Source organism: Lithobates pipiens, unplaced genomic scaffold, assembly GCF_037356315.1.
Source record: "Lithobates pipiens isolate NorthernLeopardFrog02 unplaced genomic scaffold, aLitPip1_a1.2 Scaffold_1, whole genome shotgun sequence".
Lineage (NCBI taxonomy): Eukaryota > Metazoa > Chordata > Amphibia > Anura > Ranidae > Lithobates > Lithobates pipiens.
Window position 1 is genome coordinate 14,347,192 of NW_027507685.1, and position 14,394 is coordinate 14,361,585.

Consider the following 14,394-nt stretch of genomic DNA (forward strand, 5'->3'; position numbering starts at 1 on the left):
AGTGCTTTCTCTTCCCCAGATTAAGGCTTCTGGGGAGAAAGAAGGAAGAATAATATCTTGGTTTAAATGAAAACCTGTTACCTTTTTTAGAATTACAACATTAGATGATATATAAAACCTCCTCCGGAGAATTATTCCCTCCCCTTCCCCTCCTATATACCTTTTATGTTCTTCCCTTACTATATAATACTTACTATAAACATACTTTAGAAGTTATGGTCAAAACTTTAAAATCATATATTTTCTTTTAGACATATTTATATTTTCTTGGGATTAAAATGTTTAAAACTCAGCTATAAGAATGTTTTCAAATTCTAAAATATATAAGGCCATTTATTGTCATTCCCACAAGAATATCTTGAAATTCTTCTTTGCTTTGTATCATCCGTACTTCAATATGTCTACTTTTTATTTCTGATATCACATAATTTGTCTTATATTCTGTACATGTAATTTATTTTAACATAAAATAAAAAATTCTGAACGAGAAAACCTGTTACCACTTTTGGTAAGAGTTCAGGATGAAGACATCAAATCAACTCGTCCTTATACACGATGAAATATGGCTCTTACAAGACAGAGCTATTAGTTCCAATACTCTTCTAGCAAAAGAAATGGCAAGCAAAAGATTATCTTTCTTGTCAAAGAACCAAGAGAATTTCTCATAAGGTTCAAACGGCTGATTTAACAAAGCCGACAAGACCAATCTTAAATCCTGAGGATTTAGAGGTGCCTTGATAAGGGGAATAAACCGTGTTACCCCTTGAATAAGCTACGCAACAAGAGTGGGAAGCAAGAGGCCGTAGGAAAAGACATCGGCATCTGCCTGGATCTGGCTCTTGATAAAAGTCAAGGCCAGCTTCATTTCAGATCCCATATGCAGGAATCCTGCCTATTGACATACCTCCTGGGGTGCCAACCCCTGGATTCATACCAAGAAACCTATGCCTTCCAGATTCTATAGTAAGTGACTCTGGAAGCTGGCTTCCTGGCATTAGTCAAAGTAGACACTACTGAAGGAGATCACCCACAATCTTTTAGAGAGTGGGATTCAACAGTCAAACTTGTTAAACTCCTTGTCCGTAAAGTAGAATGAAATACCAGACCCTGGGCAAGAAGGTCTGGCTATAATGGCAGAGTCCAAAGACTTCAACTGCCCTCCTTATGATCTCGATAAATTCAGATCTTCTGGGACCCACTGGGGCCACCAGAATCACCTCCTTCTGTTCCTTCGTAATCCTGCGGAGAAGGTGCGGAAGTAGCAGAACTGGAGGAAATGCATAGATCAGTGAGAACTGATCCCCCGGGAAGACTAATGCGTCTGTTCCGCCTGCTAGCGGACCCTCTGTTTGACATAAAGTTGTCGACCTTACTAATGAATGTGGACGTGAATAGGTCCATGTCCAGTGTACCCCATATGACATACTGCTAGGAAGATGTCGGGATGAAGAGATCATTCTCCCAGGAAATAATTGTTGGCGTCTCAAGTAGTACGCCTGAAATATTAAAATTGCCGATAGGCAAGGAGTGTTGTGTTCTGCCAAAGCTAGAACATTATTATTATTTTTTTTTATTTTTATTTTTTTTTGATGTAAGCCACCACAGTGGCTCTGTCAGACTGAATCCTATCAGGACAGTCCTGTAATCTGACCGCCAAGATTCTATGGCCAGATGTACTACCTGAAACTTCCAACAAAGTTGATAAGCAAGGCCCTCTAACCTGAACCAACTCCCCTGGACAGAATCTTCTTCCAGGGCTGCTCCCCAGCCTAGAAGGCTGGCATCTGTTGTTAACACTTTGCAGGATAAAGATTTTCCCTCCTGCTGGACAACAACCACCAATTTAGGCTCTGACCTATGTCAGGAGCCAAGCGTATTGGAAACAAACAAGGCCTGAATCCTCTTTATTCCAGACCAACAGGATGGTGTCTTGAAGCAGTCTTTGAATAAAACTGCGCGTAAGGGATGGCCTTGAAGGAGGCCACCATTTCCTCTAAAAATCTCCTGCAGCCAAAATGAATGATTTTTTCTTACCTGATAAGTTGAATTAGTCCTACAATGGAACTGATTTACGACTGGGGTAAGAATACCTTCTTCTGTATGGTATCTATAACCATCCCCCAAGTAACCTCCTTGATGGTTTTAAGGAGAATCTTCCTAGGCTGAGAATCCAACCTAGAGATTTCAGCTATCTATAGCTGAGATCAGTCTCTGGCTTTAGACCTGAGACTGAATGATCTATTCAAAGTAGATCTTCTAATAGGCTCGGACCGCTATGCCTTGAGCCTTTAACCTGCCTAAAGGAGGTGTCAGAATTTTTCAGAACACTTGTAGTGCTGTGGCTAAGCTGAATGGCAGTGCCATGATTGATAGAAATAATTTTATATTTCAAGCCGCAGAGATTTCTGGTAAGCGGGAAACTTTGGCACATGGAGATATGCAACTCCCCTCCTTGCAGGATGGACACAGCCGATCGAATTATGAAAGGATCGGATGTTTAAGTGCCAATTCAGATCTCCGAGATCTAGAGTGGGTCTTACCTCTCTGCTTGGCTCTGGGACCTTAAAAAGGTTTGAGCCAAAAAACCCTGTTCCACTAAGGGAATCTCTGATATCACTGACTGGGATAACAGCTGATCCAGAGACCAGAAAAAGACACTTCTCCTTTCTCTTTCTTTCTCCTCTTTTTTTTTTCTTTTTTCTCTGGAACCTTAGGAGCATTCTTTGAGGAGAAGGACACTCTTGCATAAGACTGCCGCATCAGCAGCCCCAAGGACCCCACAGGCAGCACCCAAACAGGACCCGAACCCTCGGATCGAAAGCCGACTGGGCCATCCGGGCTCTTGAAACTCTAGATGTAACCTAGAGAAAAAAATTGCAGAAATCACTCTGCTCTTAACATTGTTCCTGCCAAACTTTGAGAATCGCAGGACCTTTCCCCTTACTCAAACAAGTGGGGGTGCTCCTTCATGAGAAGGCCTTAGCATTCTGCTTCATGGGCTTTCTGCCCCCAAGATCCTGGTGCTGCCCCTGGGAACTTTCTCCTGAACCTGATGATTGAGACCATTGAGACTGGCTAAAGGCAGACACCCCAGGCATATGAGAGGCTGCATGATTAAAGGAGAACTGTTTGAACCTCCTTTTACTGCCTTTTGGATGTACTTATCCACTCTAAATAGTCGTACCCCAGGAAGGGACACAGACTGGCTAAGGGTTTTCACCTGGTGCTTCAGCTGACCAATATCTCAGCCACAGACCTCTGCAAAAATGAACTAGTCCAAGTATAAGCTATAGGGCTTAAATGATCGGGTCCTTCATAGCATCTGTGAGACACAATGCGTCAAATACACCAGCCCCTTGCCGGGCCTGCTGATTAGGCAGATCTTTCAGTTATCTCACACCTGTTCCTTAACCCCTTGGAGTCCTCGTTCCAATGCATTGGCATGACTCAAATTGTGCTCCACCACAATAGTGGAGCAGACGTTAAGGGATTAATGGACTAAGCCACTCCAATTGCAGCCAGAACTGCAAAAGACATCTTGTCTTTAAAAGGAAAATCCAACCTTAACTTGCTGGATCCTTTAACATCATTGCATTATCCACTGGACATGTGAGACTCTGCCCACTGAGGTGATTACAGCATTAATAGCTGGAACCCCCCCCCCCCACTTCTTTCATAAAAATGTTCCCATTCAGAATACATAGTTATGCATTTTTAGTGCTTTTGCATCTTGCAGATTTGCACTACAGAACTTGTTCAATAGGGCACCATGTTAAATGGACTCCCAGGTGGGGGAGGTTCAAATGAACCCTATTATAGGTAGATACCTCAAGAGCCTGTGGCAGGCAACAAAAGGGTTAAGTAAGGGAGTAGACCAACACCTGACTTGTGCGGCTACTCCCTCCCTGTTAGGATCCTCTGAAGAGGAAAATAAGTATCTTCCAATATTTGGGAAGATCTACCTGATCCCCAGCCTCCTGCACCTCAACAAAAGGGCCCAGAGGACTAGATGGGAATCTGCTATGTTTAGTCCTACTATGGAGAGACATCATAGCAATAATCTTTTAATGGTAGGAGAAAAACCTGTTTGTATGAAATACAGGGACAGAAGTGTTCTACCCTTGACGGCTTCATCTGACTGGCCGTATTTTTCTTTTTACCGCTCAGGGGAGGAAGACAGACATTCTTTTGGAAGTGTTTTTAGTTTGTTGTATACCATTAACCCCTTAGAACCCTTAGAGGGGTTCCTGGTCCCTTTGTCACTCATAGCTTACAGTACAAAGCAGAGGCAGTACCAGCAAAAGAATGCTACACTTGCTAGGCTATAGTACAGTACAATAACTGTTATTAATCCTAGCTATACAGTAAAATGTTGTCAACAAAAGGGAGATGCCTGTGTCACCAAACCTGACCAGCAACCACTCTGCTCTGTCCCTCCACCCCCAGCCTTCAGCTTTTCCTGTATAGCTAAAAATACTTCCTCCACGTGTGGCCGGCGTTTGACGCCGTTTAGCCACGCCCCCCACGTGAAAACGTCCCCCCTGTGTATGAGTGCTAGCAACATGGCGGCAGGCGACGGGGGGGATAAAACGGCCACGAATTGCCCCAAAAACAAAACTTTTTTTTTTTTTAAGAAAAAAAGAGGCAGCGGGCTGGCATCCAAAAGGAACAAAAAACGCCACTCTGGGGCCCAGGAGGTGATCATAACCCCCCATTCATACCTGAGGGCCTGAGCTGGCTTGAACGGAGAGGAGAGTGAAAGCTTCTGCTGTTTCCAGCGTTAGAATGGTGAGTGCTCAATACAGCCTCCAGTGGTGACACATAGACATGACAACATAAATACATGGAAGGAGAGATTCCTTGCAGAAAATCTCCCCTACCTTTCCGCCGCAGGGCTTTATCAGAGATAAAAAGCCCAAACTTCGCCCTTCACGGTAGGCTCCGAGACCTTGAAAGGAAACCTATAGGAACAGGTAATCCTTTAATCCTGGACCTGCGAGAAGACCCTGCCAGTAAACTTTTATTGGCCTTACTACCAAAAAGTACTGGATCCCAGGGCCCAGCTTAAAAGCATTCGCAGGCAAAACCTTGTTTCTTCAGATGACGAGGCCTGGGTAACCGTTCATTTAGTCCATTACGGAGACATTAGAATGGATCCGGTCAGGATGGCTGGCAATCATCAAAGGATTACTGCCCGTGGAGCTCAGTACACACATCCTTACACGTGCCCAACACCTTAGACACTGGCGAAAAACCTGAGGACTCCCAGTAATAGGAGGGGTTACATGGGGGAAGTTCACGCCTTAAGGGGCGTGCCAGTGTCCAGAACCTGATAGTCCGAGATAACCCACATAGTTATTACTATGGCGCTGTGTCCCCTGATGTAAGAAAAGAAACAGGATATTTGACTTACCAATAAAATCCAGTAGAGCATGAGGCCCAGGCCCTTTAATCATTACGACTAGGACATTTGAAGCTACCTTCAGGTGACTGAACACTGGAAAAAAGGAAGGCTGCGGGGACATTCCCCTATATATCCCCTCCCAATTAATGCTAGTCTTAGTTTTGTAGGAAACAATATGGAGATGAGGGCAGAGGGGAAGGCCTGTCCTGTGTGCCATGCTGTACTGTACTGTTGTATAGTACAGGACATAGGCACTTTAATCATTATGACTGAGATGACCAAAAGCAGTCCAACTGAGGAGTGGGTAACATAGCAAACCCACCAACATAACAAAGGGTCAAGGAGGGTTGACAGACGCAGAAAGCAGCTTGAAGTACCTGAAAATGGCATCAGGCTCAAACACCCATCTGGTAGAACTTAACAAATGTGAACAGCAGCCTTGCAAATCATTAGAAAGGAGGCCTTAGGCTGGCCATACATGGTTTGAAACTCGGACAGTTTCTGCTGAATCTTCCAAGATTCGAACTGTTAATGGACAGGCTAAATGTACTAAGTAATCGATCGATCAACTTGGGTACAACCAGCCTGCCAAATTCTCTAAAGATTATCACTAGCAGCTGCTATAGCCTCTAGCGATAATCACTGTCTTCTCCCGGCGGAAACTGCTTCCCCGCCCACCCCCACTCCCCCGCTGGGATAACACAATTGCTGATTCCGCTGTCAGCACTGTCTGGGGAATCGTGCAAATTTCTTTCCTGCAGCCTGTGGTTCATTTCAATGGGCTGCCCTATGCATGCCAAAGAAACATATGTATCTTTTTGGGTGTTAAGCTTCACATTTTTTTTTACTATGTGTTTTGACGCATTTCTCAGACATTTTGCAGTGTCTGGGATGGCATTAACAAGCAATTGTACTGCAAGCACAAGTCATATTTGTTTGCATATTCATGGTCCACTCAGATGTGAATGCAGCCTAAGGCCGCGTACACACGGGCGGACTGTTCGCCCAACCTTGTCCGCTGAACAGTGTTTGGGCGGACAGTCCGCTCGTGTGTGGGCTTTCAGCGGACAGTTTCAGCGGACAGTTGGACGGACAAAGTCTTTCGGAAATTCCGAAAAACTGTCCGCTGAAACTGTGTTTGAGCGAACAGTCCGCCCGTGTGTGGGCCTGTCCGCTGTACTTTCGAAATGAGCGGACTGTTCCCGCTCGGAAAGTCCGCCCATTTCGAGCGCGTGTACAGGTAGGCGGGGCCCGCGAAGGAGACGTCGCGGGCTCCGCCGCGTGGAATGGGCTTAAAGGGGAACCCCAACGCCGAAAAAAATCGGCGTGGGGGTTCCCCCAAAGTCCACACCAGACCCTTGTCCGAGCACGCTACCCGGCCGGCCAGGAAAGGGGGGCGAGCGAGCGCGCCCCCCCTCCTGAGCCGTACCAGGCCGCGTGCCCTCAACATGGGGGGTGCCTTGGGGAAGGGGGGGCCGCGCGGCCCCCCCCACCCCAAAGCACCTTGTCCCCATGTTGATGAGGACAAGGGCCTCTTCCCGACAACCCTGGCCGTTGGTTGTCGGGGTCTGCGGGCGGGGGGCTTATCGGAATCCGGGAGCCCCCTTTAAGAAGGGGGCCCCCGGATACCGGTCCCCCACCCTATGTGAATGAGTATGGGGTACAATGTACCCCTACCCATTCACCTGTGAAATAAAGTACAAAAAAAAACACAACACAGGGAAAAAATATTTTATTGCACAGCTCCGGGGGTCTTCCGTCTTCGGGGGTCTTCTCGCCGGACTCCTCCGCTATCTGTGTGTAGCTCTTTTACTAGCGGAGGAGTCCGGCTTTCTTCCTCCCCGCCGCCGGCCTCTTCTCCCGACTTCGGGGGTCTTGTCCCCCTCTTCGGTTCTTCTGCCGGGCCACCGCGCCTTCTTGTAGCTCTTTTACAGGCGGTGGCCCGGTCTTCTGTCGCCGCTGCCTTCCGTTCTTCTGTCGCCGCCTTCGGTTCTTCTGCCGGGCCACCGCGCCTTCTTGTAGCTCTTTTACAGGCGGTGGCCCGGTCTTCTGTCGCCGCTGTCGTCGCCGCCGACGCCGCCTTCCGTTCTTGTTCTTCTTCTTGTTCTTCTTCTTCTTCTCCTGGAGATGTTGACTCGACGAGCTCTCCGGCCGGAATGCCAGAGCCGCGCTGTGCGGTCACTTATATAGTGACAATGGGGCGGTGTCACATGGTATATGTCACATGGGTTGGTCACATGGTGACCCCGCCCCCTTACGATGTCATAGTCCCCATGTGACATCAACCCATGTGACCAACCCATGTGACATATACCATGTGACACCGCCCCATTGTCACTATATAAGTGACCGCACAGCGCGGCTCTGGCATTCCGGCCGGAGGGAGCGACGTGTCAACATCGCCTGGAGAAGAAGAAGAAGAACAAGAAGAACAAGAACGGAAGGCGGCGGCGGCGGCGGCGACGACAGCGGCGACAGAAGACCGGGCCACCGCCTGTAAAAGAGCTACAAGAAGGCGCGGTGGCCCGGCAGAAGAACCGAAGGCGGCGACAGAAGAACGGAAGGCAGCGGCGACAGAAGACCGGGCCACCGCCTGTAAAAGAGCTACAAGAAGGCGCGGTGGCCCGGCAGAAGAACCGAAGAGGGGGACAAGACCCCCGAAGTCGGGAGAAGAGGCCGGCGGCGGGGAGGAAGAAAGCCGGACTCCTCCGCTAGTAAAAGAGCTACACACAGATAGCGGAGGAGTCCGGCGAGAAGACCCCCGAAGACGGAAGACCCCCGGAGCTGTGCAATAAAATATTTTTTCCCTGTGTTGTGTTTTTTTTTGTACTTTATTTCACAGGTGAATGGGTAGGGGTACATTGTACCCCATACTCATTCACATAGGGTGGGGGGCCGGTATCCGGGGGCCCCCTTCTTAAAGGGGGCTCCCGGATTCCGATAAGCCCCCCGCCCGCAGACCCCGACAACCAACGGCCAGGGTTGTCGGGAAGAGGCCCTTGTCCTCATCAACATGGGGACAAGGTGCTTTGGGGTGGGGGGGCCGCGCGGCCCCCCCTTCCCCAAGGCACCCCCCCATGTTGAGGGCACGCGGCCTGGTACGGCTCAGGAGGGGGGGTGCGCTCGCTCGCCCCCCTTTCCTGGCCGGCCGGGTAGCGTGCTCGGACAAGGGTATGGTGTGGACTTTGGGGGAACCCCCCACGCCGATTTTTTTCGGCGTTGGGGTTCCCCTTTAAGCCCATTCCAGGCGGCGGAGCCCGCGAAGTCTCCTTCGCGGGCCCCGCCTACCTGTACACGCGCTCGAAATGGGCGGATTTGCCTCCTCCTTACGTGGGCGAGTCCGTTCATTTCAAAAGTTGAGCGAACTGTTTGCCCAACCTTCTTCGTCAAACAGTCCGCTCGTGTGTGGGCAAGTCCGCTCATGCAAATTTTGAGCGGACTGTTTGACGAACAAGGTTGGGCAAACAGTCCGCGCGTGTGTACGCGGCCTAAGAAGTTATTAACAGAGGACCAGATGGATGCCTTAAACAGCTGAGTAACAGAGGCCTGGTGCCAAAATGCCCAGGAAAAGCACAGGAGGACATTCGTCCTTGAGAGTGTAAACGCTAGTATTCAGAGTTCTAATTCATCTCACAATGGTAGATTCAGAAGCAGGGTATGCCTTACAAAGTCCTGAGGTAAAAACAAATAGGGAATCCATCTGTTTGGTCAAAGCTGTAGCTTTGAGGTAGACTCTAATAGGCTCTGACTACATCCAAGCAAACAAGAGATATTTCCTTAGGATGCTTTGAAGCAGGGCATAAGGATGGCATGACTAAGTCCTTACTGAGGTGAAAGACTGATACCATCATAGAGAGAAGGTGTGGTCTTAGGAGTAATGTTTGGTTCACACTAGTGCGATGCGGGAACACCCATGCAATCAGATTCTGCTGCGGACCTGTGCGAGTTTGATCCGAGTGCAATGAGAATCGCAGACATTGCATGCGATTTGCACTGCAGTACAGTGCAAATCACATGCAATATCGCACAGTGCACAGCTGTGAACCGGGACTGAGCCAACCATACCTGTGTGAGAAACAACCTCTTACAGGAGAGGGCAGCAAACTCAGAGACACACCTGACTGATGTGATAGCAACCAAAAAGGCTATTTTGCAGGAGAGATTTTTTCAAAGAGAATATCCCTAATGGGTTCAAAGGTTGGTTTCGGCTTAGAAAGAACAAGTAAAGCTCCCAATGAAGCACAGGGTGCTGCGAGGGGGGGCTTAATGTGAGATACTTATTGAAGAAAAGCTTTTACAAGGTAGAGTGAAGCCAGAAAGAGAATGAATAAGAGAGTCGACCTGTTCTTTCAAATTGCCTAAGGCCAAGTTCTAGTCAAGACTAGATTGTAGGTAGGCCAGAATTTGATGTACAGAATAATGTCTGGGATTTAAAAGAGAAGTATGGGCTATGGTAAAAAAAAATATTCTACTCGCCTAGGCGGATGCAGCATCTATCCGATGCTGCATCTATGCCCCCGCCGGCTCTACGCATAGAACTGAGTGGTCAAATGTCACGATAGCTCAGTTCTCCCTCAGCAGGCTTCAGCTGCCCAGGTTTTAGCCACAAGATTCTACATACAGTGGTGTGAAAAAGTGTTTGCCCCCTTCCTCATTTCCTGTTCCTTTGCATGTTTGTCACACTTAAGTGTTTCGGAACATCAAACCAATTTAAACAATAGTCAAGGACAACACAAGTAAACACAAAATGCAATTTGTAAATGAAGGTGTTTATTATTAAAGGTGAAAAAAAATCCAAACCATCATGGCCCTGTGTGAAAAAGTGATTGCCCCCCTTGTTAAAACATACTATAACTGTGGTTGTCCACACCTGAGTTCAATTTCTCTAGCCACACCCAGGCCTGATTATTGCCACACCTGTTCACAATCAAGGCATCACTTAAATAGGAGCTGCTTGACACAGTAAGGTCCACCAGAAGATCCTTAAAAGCTACACATCATGCCGAGACCCAAAGAAATTCAGGAACAATTGAGAAAGAAAGTAATTGAGATCTATCAGTCTGGAAAGGGTTATAAAGCCATTTCCAAAGCTTTGGGAATCCAGCGAACCACAGTGAGAGCCATTATCCACAAATGGCGAAGACATGGAACAGTGGTGAACCTTCCCAGGAGTGGCCGGCCGCCCAAAATTACCCCAAGAGCGCAGCGACGACTCATCCAAGAGGTCACAAAAAACCCCACAACAACGTCCAAGGAACTGCAGGCCTCACTTGCCTCAGTTAAGGTCAGCGTTCATGCCTCCACCATCAGGAAAAGACTGGGCAAAAATGGCCTGCATGGCAGAGTTCCAAGGAGAAAACCACTGCTGAGCAAAAAGAACATCAAAGCTCGTCTCAATTTCTCCACAACACATCTTGATGATCCCCAAGACTTTTGGGACAACATTCTGTGGACCGATGAGACAAAAGTGGAACTCTTTGGAAGGTGTGTGTCCAAGTATATCTGGCGTAGAAGGAACACTACATTTCATAAAAAGAACATTATACCAACAGTAAAATATGGTGGTGGTAGTGTGATGGTCTGGGGCTGTTTTGCTGCTTCAGGACCTGGAAGACTTGCCGTGATAAAAGGAACTATGAATTCTGCTGTCTACCAAGAGATCCTGAAGGAGAATGTCCGACCATCTGTTCGTGTACTCAAGCTGAAACGAACTTGGGTTCTGCAGCAGGACAATGATCCTAAACACACCAGCAAGTCCACCACCGAATGGCTGAAGAAAAACAAAATGAAGACTTTGGAGTGGCCTAGCCAAAGTCCTGACCTGAATCCTATTGAGATGTTGTGGTATGACCTTAAAAAGGCTGTTCATGCTCGAAAACCCTCTAATGTAACTGAATTAGGACAATTCTGCAAAGATGAGTGGGCCAAAATTCCTCCAGGACGCTGTAAAAGCCTCATTGCACGTTATCGCAAACGCTTGGTTGCAGTTGTTGCTGCTAAGGGTGGCCCAACCAGTTATTAGGTTTAGGGGGCAATCACTTTTTCACACAGGGCCATGATGGTTTGGATTTTTTTTCACCTTTAATAATAAACACCTTCATTTACAAATTGCATTTTGTGTTTACTTGTGTTGTCCTTGACTATTGTTTAAATTGGTTTGATGTTCCGAAACACTTAAGTGTGACAAACATGCAAAGGAACAGGAAATGAGGAAGGGGGCAAACACTTTTTCACACCACTGTATGGTAATAGAGATTAGGGCCATTGTGTAAATATGTTTTAGGACATGTTCTAGGGAAATCCACACAAAAAAGCAGTGCAGTAGGGAGACGAGGCAAGAAAGTCCAAAGGATCAGATAGGGAGCTGTCCAGCATCTCAGGTGGCTCAACAAAGAGAGCCACTGCCGAACACAGCAGAGGTTGTGGGTTCAGATCCCAGCCCTGACACCCTTCTGCCTAAGGCCTTCATGAGGACATTCTGCCTATAAAATCTGATATGGTAGCAGAAAATTCCTCTCTGGAGAGCTGCTATATTGTGCCCACAGGAGAATGGAAGGAGAGGTTGCCAGTCTAGGTGGGACATACAGACAGAGCATGAAATCCCCCCCCTCCATTTTTTGTTGGCCCCTGAGAGGGCTCTCAGGCTCTATCTCTATATACGAACATGGGTCAATCTCAGGTGCTGCTTAGTGTATTATACATGATTTCAGAAATATTGTTTAAGTGTAGCTCATTCTCTAGGCTTGGATCGTCCAGAAGAGCTGCACTGATCCTTATTACCCTAATGGCCTAATGAACCGTAATGGTATTGAGGCACCCTCTCCTGGTTACCTTTTGGTTTTATTTGGTGTTACTGGTTACGCAATATAAGAGGCCTCAACCACCAGAAAGGGGGTAAGCAGCTTCCACACACACCAAATGGCTAAATGTTTAAAAGACTTTTGTCCTGTACTTACCATAGGAGAGCTAGTAGGTAGGAGTGAACGGGGATATACCCCATCTTGACTTTTCCCTCCACAATGGGCATACCACTACAGGGGACTTCAGAGACAAGTAGACCATGACCCTGGACCTGTTAAGACCCTCGGTGTTAACTTCATGTCATACACTTACATGCCAAGGGAAGCGCCTACGGCAATAACCAGTGCATGGCAGTAACATTATGACCCCTTTCACACCACACCGCCCATTGCGTCGGCGGTAAAACGCCGCTATTTTTAGCGGCGTTTTACCGCTGGATTTGCGGCGCCTTTCAGGCGCTTTTACCCCCGCTAGCGGCCACGAAAGGGTTAAAACCGCTGGCAATACGCCGCAATAGCGGCGTTTTCCCGGCGGTATTACAGCGCTGCCCCATTGATTTCAATGGGGAGCAGCAGTGGAGGAGCGGTAAACACACCGCTCCTTCACCGCTCCAAAGAAGCTGTTAGCAGGACTTTTTTCTGACGTCCTGCCAGCGCACCGCTGTAGTGTGAAAGCCCTCGGGCTTTCACACTACATACAATGGTGCAGCTTCTTTAGGGCGGATTGCAGGCGCTATTTCTAACGCTATAGCGCCTGCAAAACGCCCTGGTGTGAAAGGGGTCTATAAGCCAGCTCTGTATATTCTAACCAGCGACATCCTGGGACAGTCCCCAAAGGCTTTGCCGAGGAGTAAACCAATACAAAAGCTACTTAATAGAAGAATCACCTTGGGGAAATATAATCATTTAGAGAAAGAGATGGGGAGAAAACTACATAATGAGGTAATATTCTCTTAATGAGGAGAAGAGGTCCATCACCTAAGGATGCTAGCAAAAAGCTGGGAGTGGGAGGGGTTACATAGGGGGATTTCCTTGCAGCCTTCTTTTGTCCAGTTATAGCAGCATATAAACCTGACATAATAATTAAAGAGCCCTTGTTATGTACTGTATGGCCAAGAAACACTTTTTTCCACCAAACACACAAATATCTGTACTAATATCCTATAAGCATGTAAACAGAGGAGCCAGTTATTTTGTTGATTTAAAGCAGAATTCAAAATGAAAAGTCAGCAGCTACACATATTGTAGCTGCTTACTTTTAATATTAGGACACTAACCTATCCTGGAATCCAGCGATGACGACACCCCAGCCGATGTTTCCATCGGCTGTCGGGTGCTGCCGCCGCCATTGCCGGTGAGGGAACCTGGCAGTGAAGCCTTGCGGCTTCACAGCTGGGTTCCTACTGCACATGCACAATGCGCACTGCCATCTACAAGCATTCACCCATATTTTTCCTCCAATACTGTATACATAACATAAGCTATTAGACCAGTTTGTCACATAATACATAGAACCCATCTGATTAATAAGACTGTTTGTTAATCTCTACTATAAATGTATTTCCTGATAATTTATTATAATTTGATATTTGCTTTTTCACATGTTTCAGAAACAATATATATGATTTACCATTTCATCGGCTAATATTCCATTAATGCCATTTTCATATAAAGAAATCATCCAGTTAAGGCCTCTGATTTGGTAATCTCGCAGTGTCCCTCTTTTAACATCTACAGCACAAATAAACAATAAATATATTAAAAATAAGCTAACAAAAGAGTCATACAACAATTTAAAAAAATGAGCCTGCTGATTAATAACTTTGTCAAGTAACCATATAGAGAGCAGCTGTAACTACACCATACCTCAACTCAACAGTACAATGAGAATTGCACTGCTTTTCGCTAGCTCTTCACCTGCCTCCAACAGTAAAGGCTAGTTCACACCAGCAGCTGCATTCGAATGCAGCCGCTGGTGTGCACTAGGATGACAGAAGAGCCGATAAACTGTTCACATTAAGTAAAAAAAAAACTTTTATTGAAATAAGCTATACAAAAAGATGGCAACCACCCCATTTTATAACTAGCCTTTGCAATAAGGTGCACCTTGAAGGGCACTGCACATCACAAACAAACATATATTTCCCAGCACACGTACCAGCTAGCCTGCAAACAAACAAAATTGACCCT

General features: G+C 47.0%; 1 protein-coding gene across 1 annotated transcript in view; it reads right to left on the bottom strand.

The window, feature by feature from the left end:
- Positions 1-14,394, bottom strand: part of SMARCA1 (SNF2 related chromatin remodeling ATPase 1) — a 264,681-nt gene that overhangs the window by 218,126 nt on the left and 32,161 nt on the right. Inside the window, exon 5 of the mRNA XM_077478748.1 lies at positions 13,835-13,935. Within this exon, the coding sequence (XP_077334874.1) occupies positions 13,835-13,935 (101 nt within the window). The remainder of the gene's footprint in view (positions 1-13,834; positions 13,936-14,394) is intronic.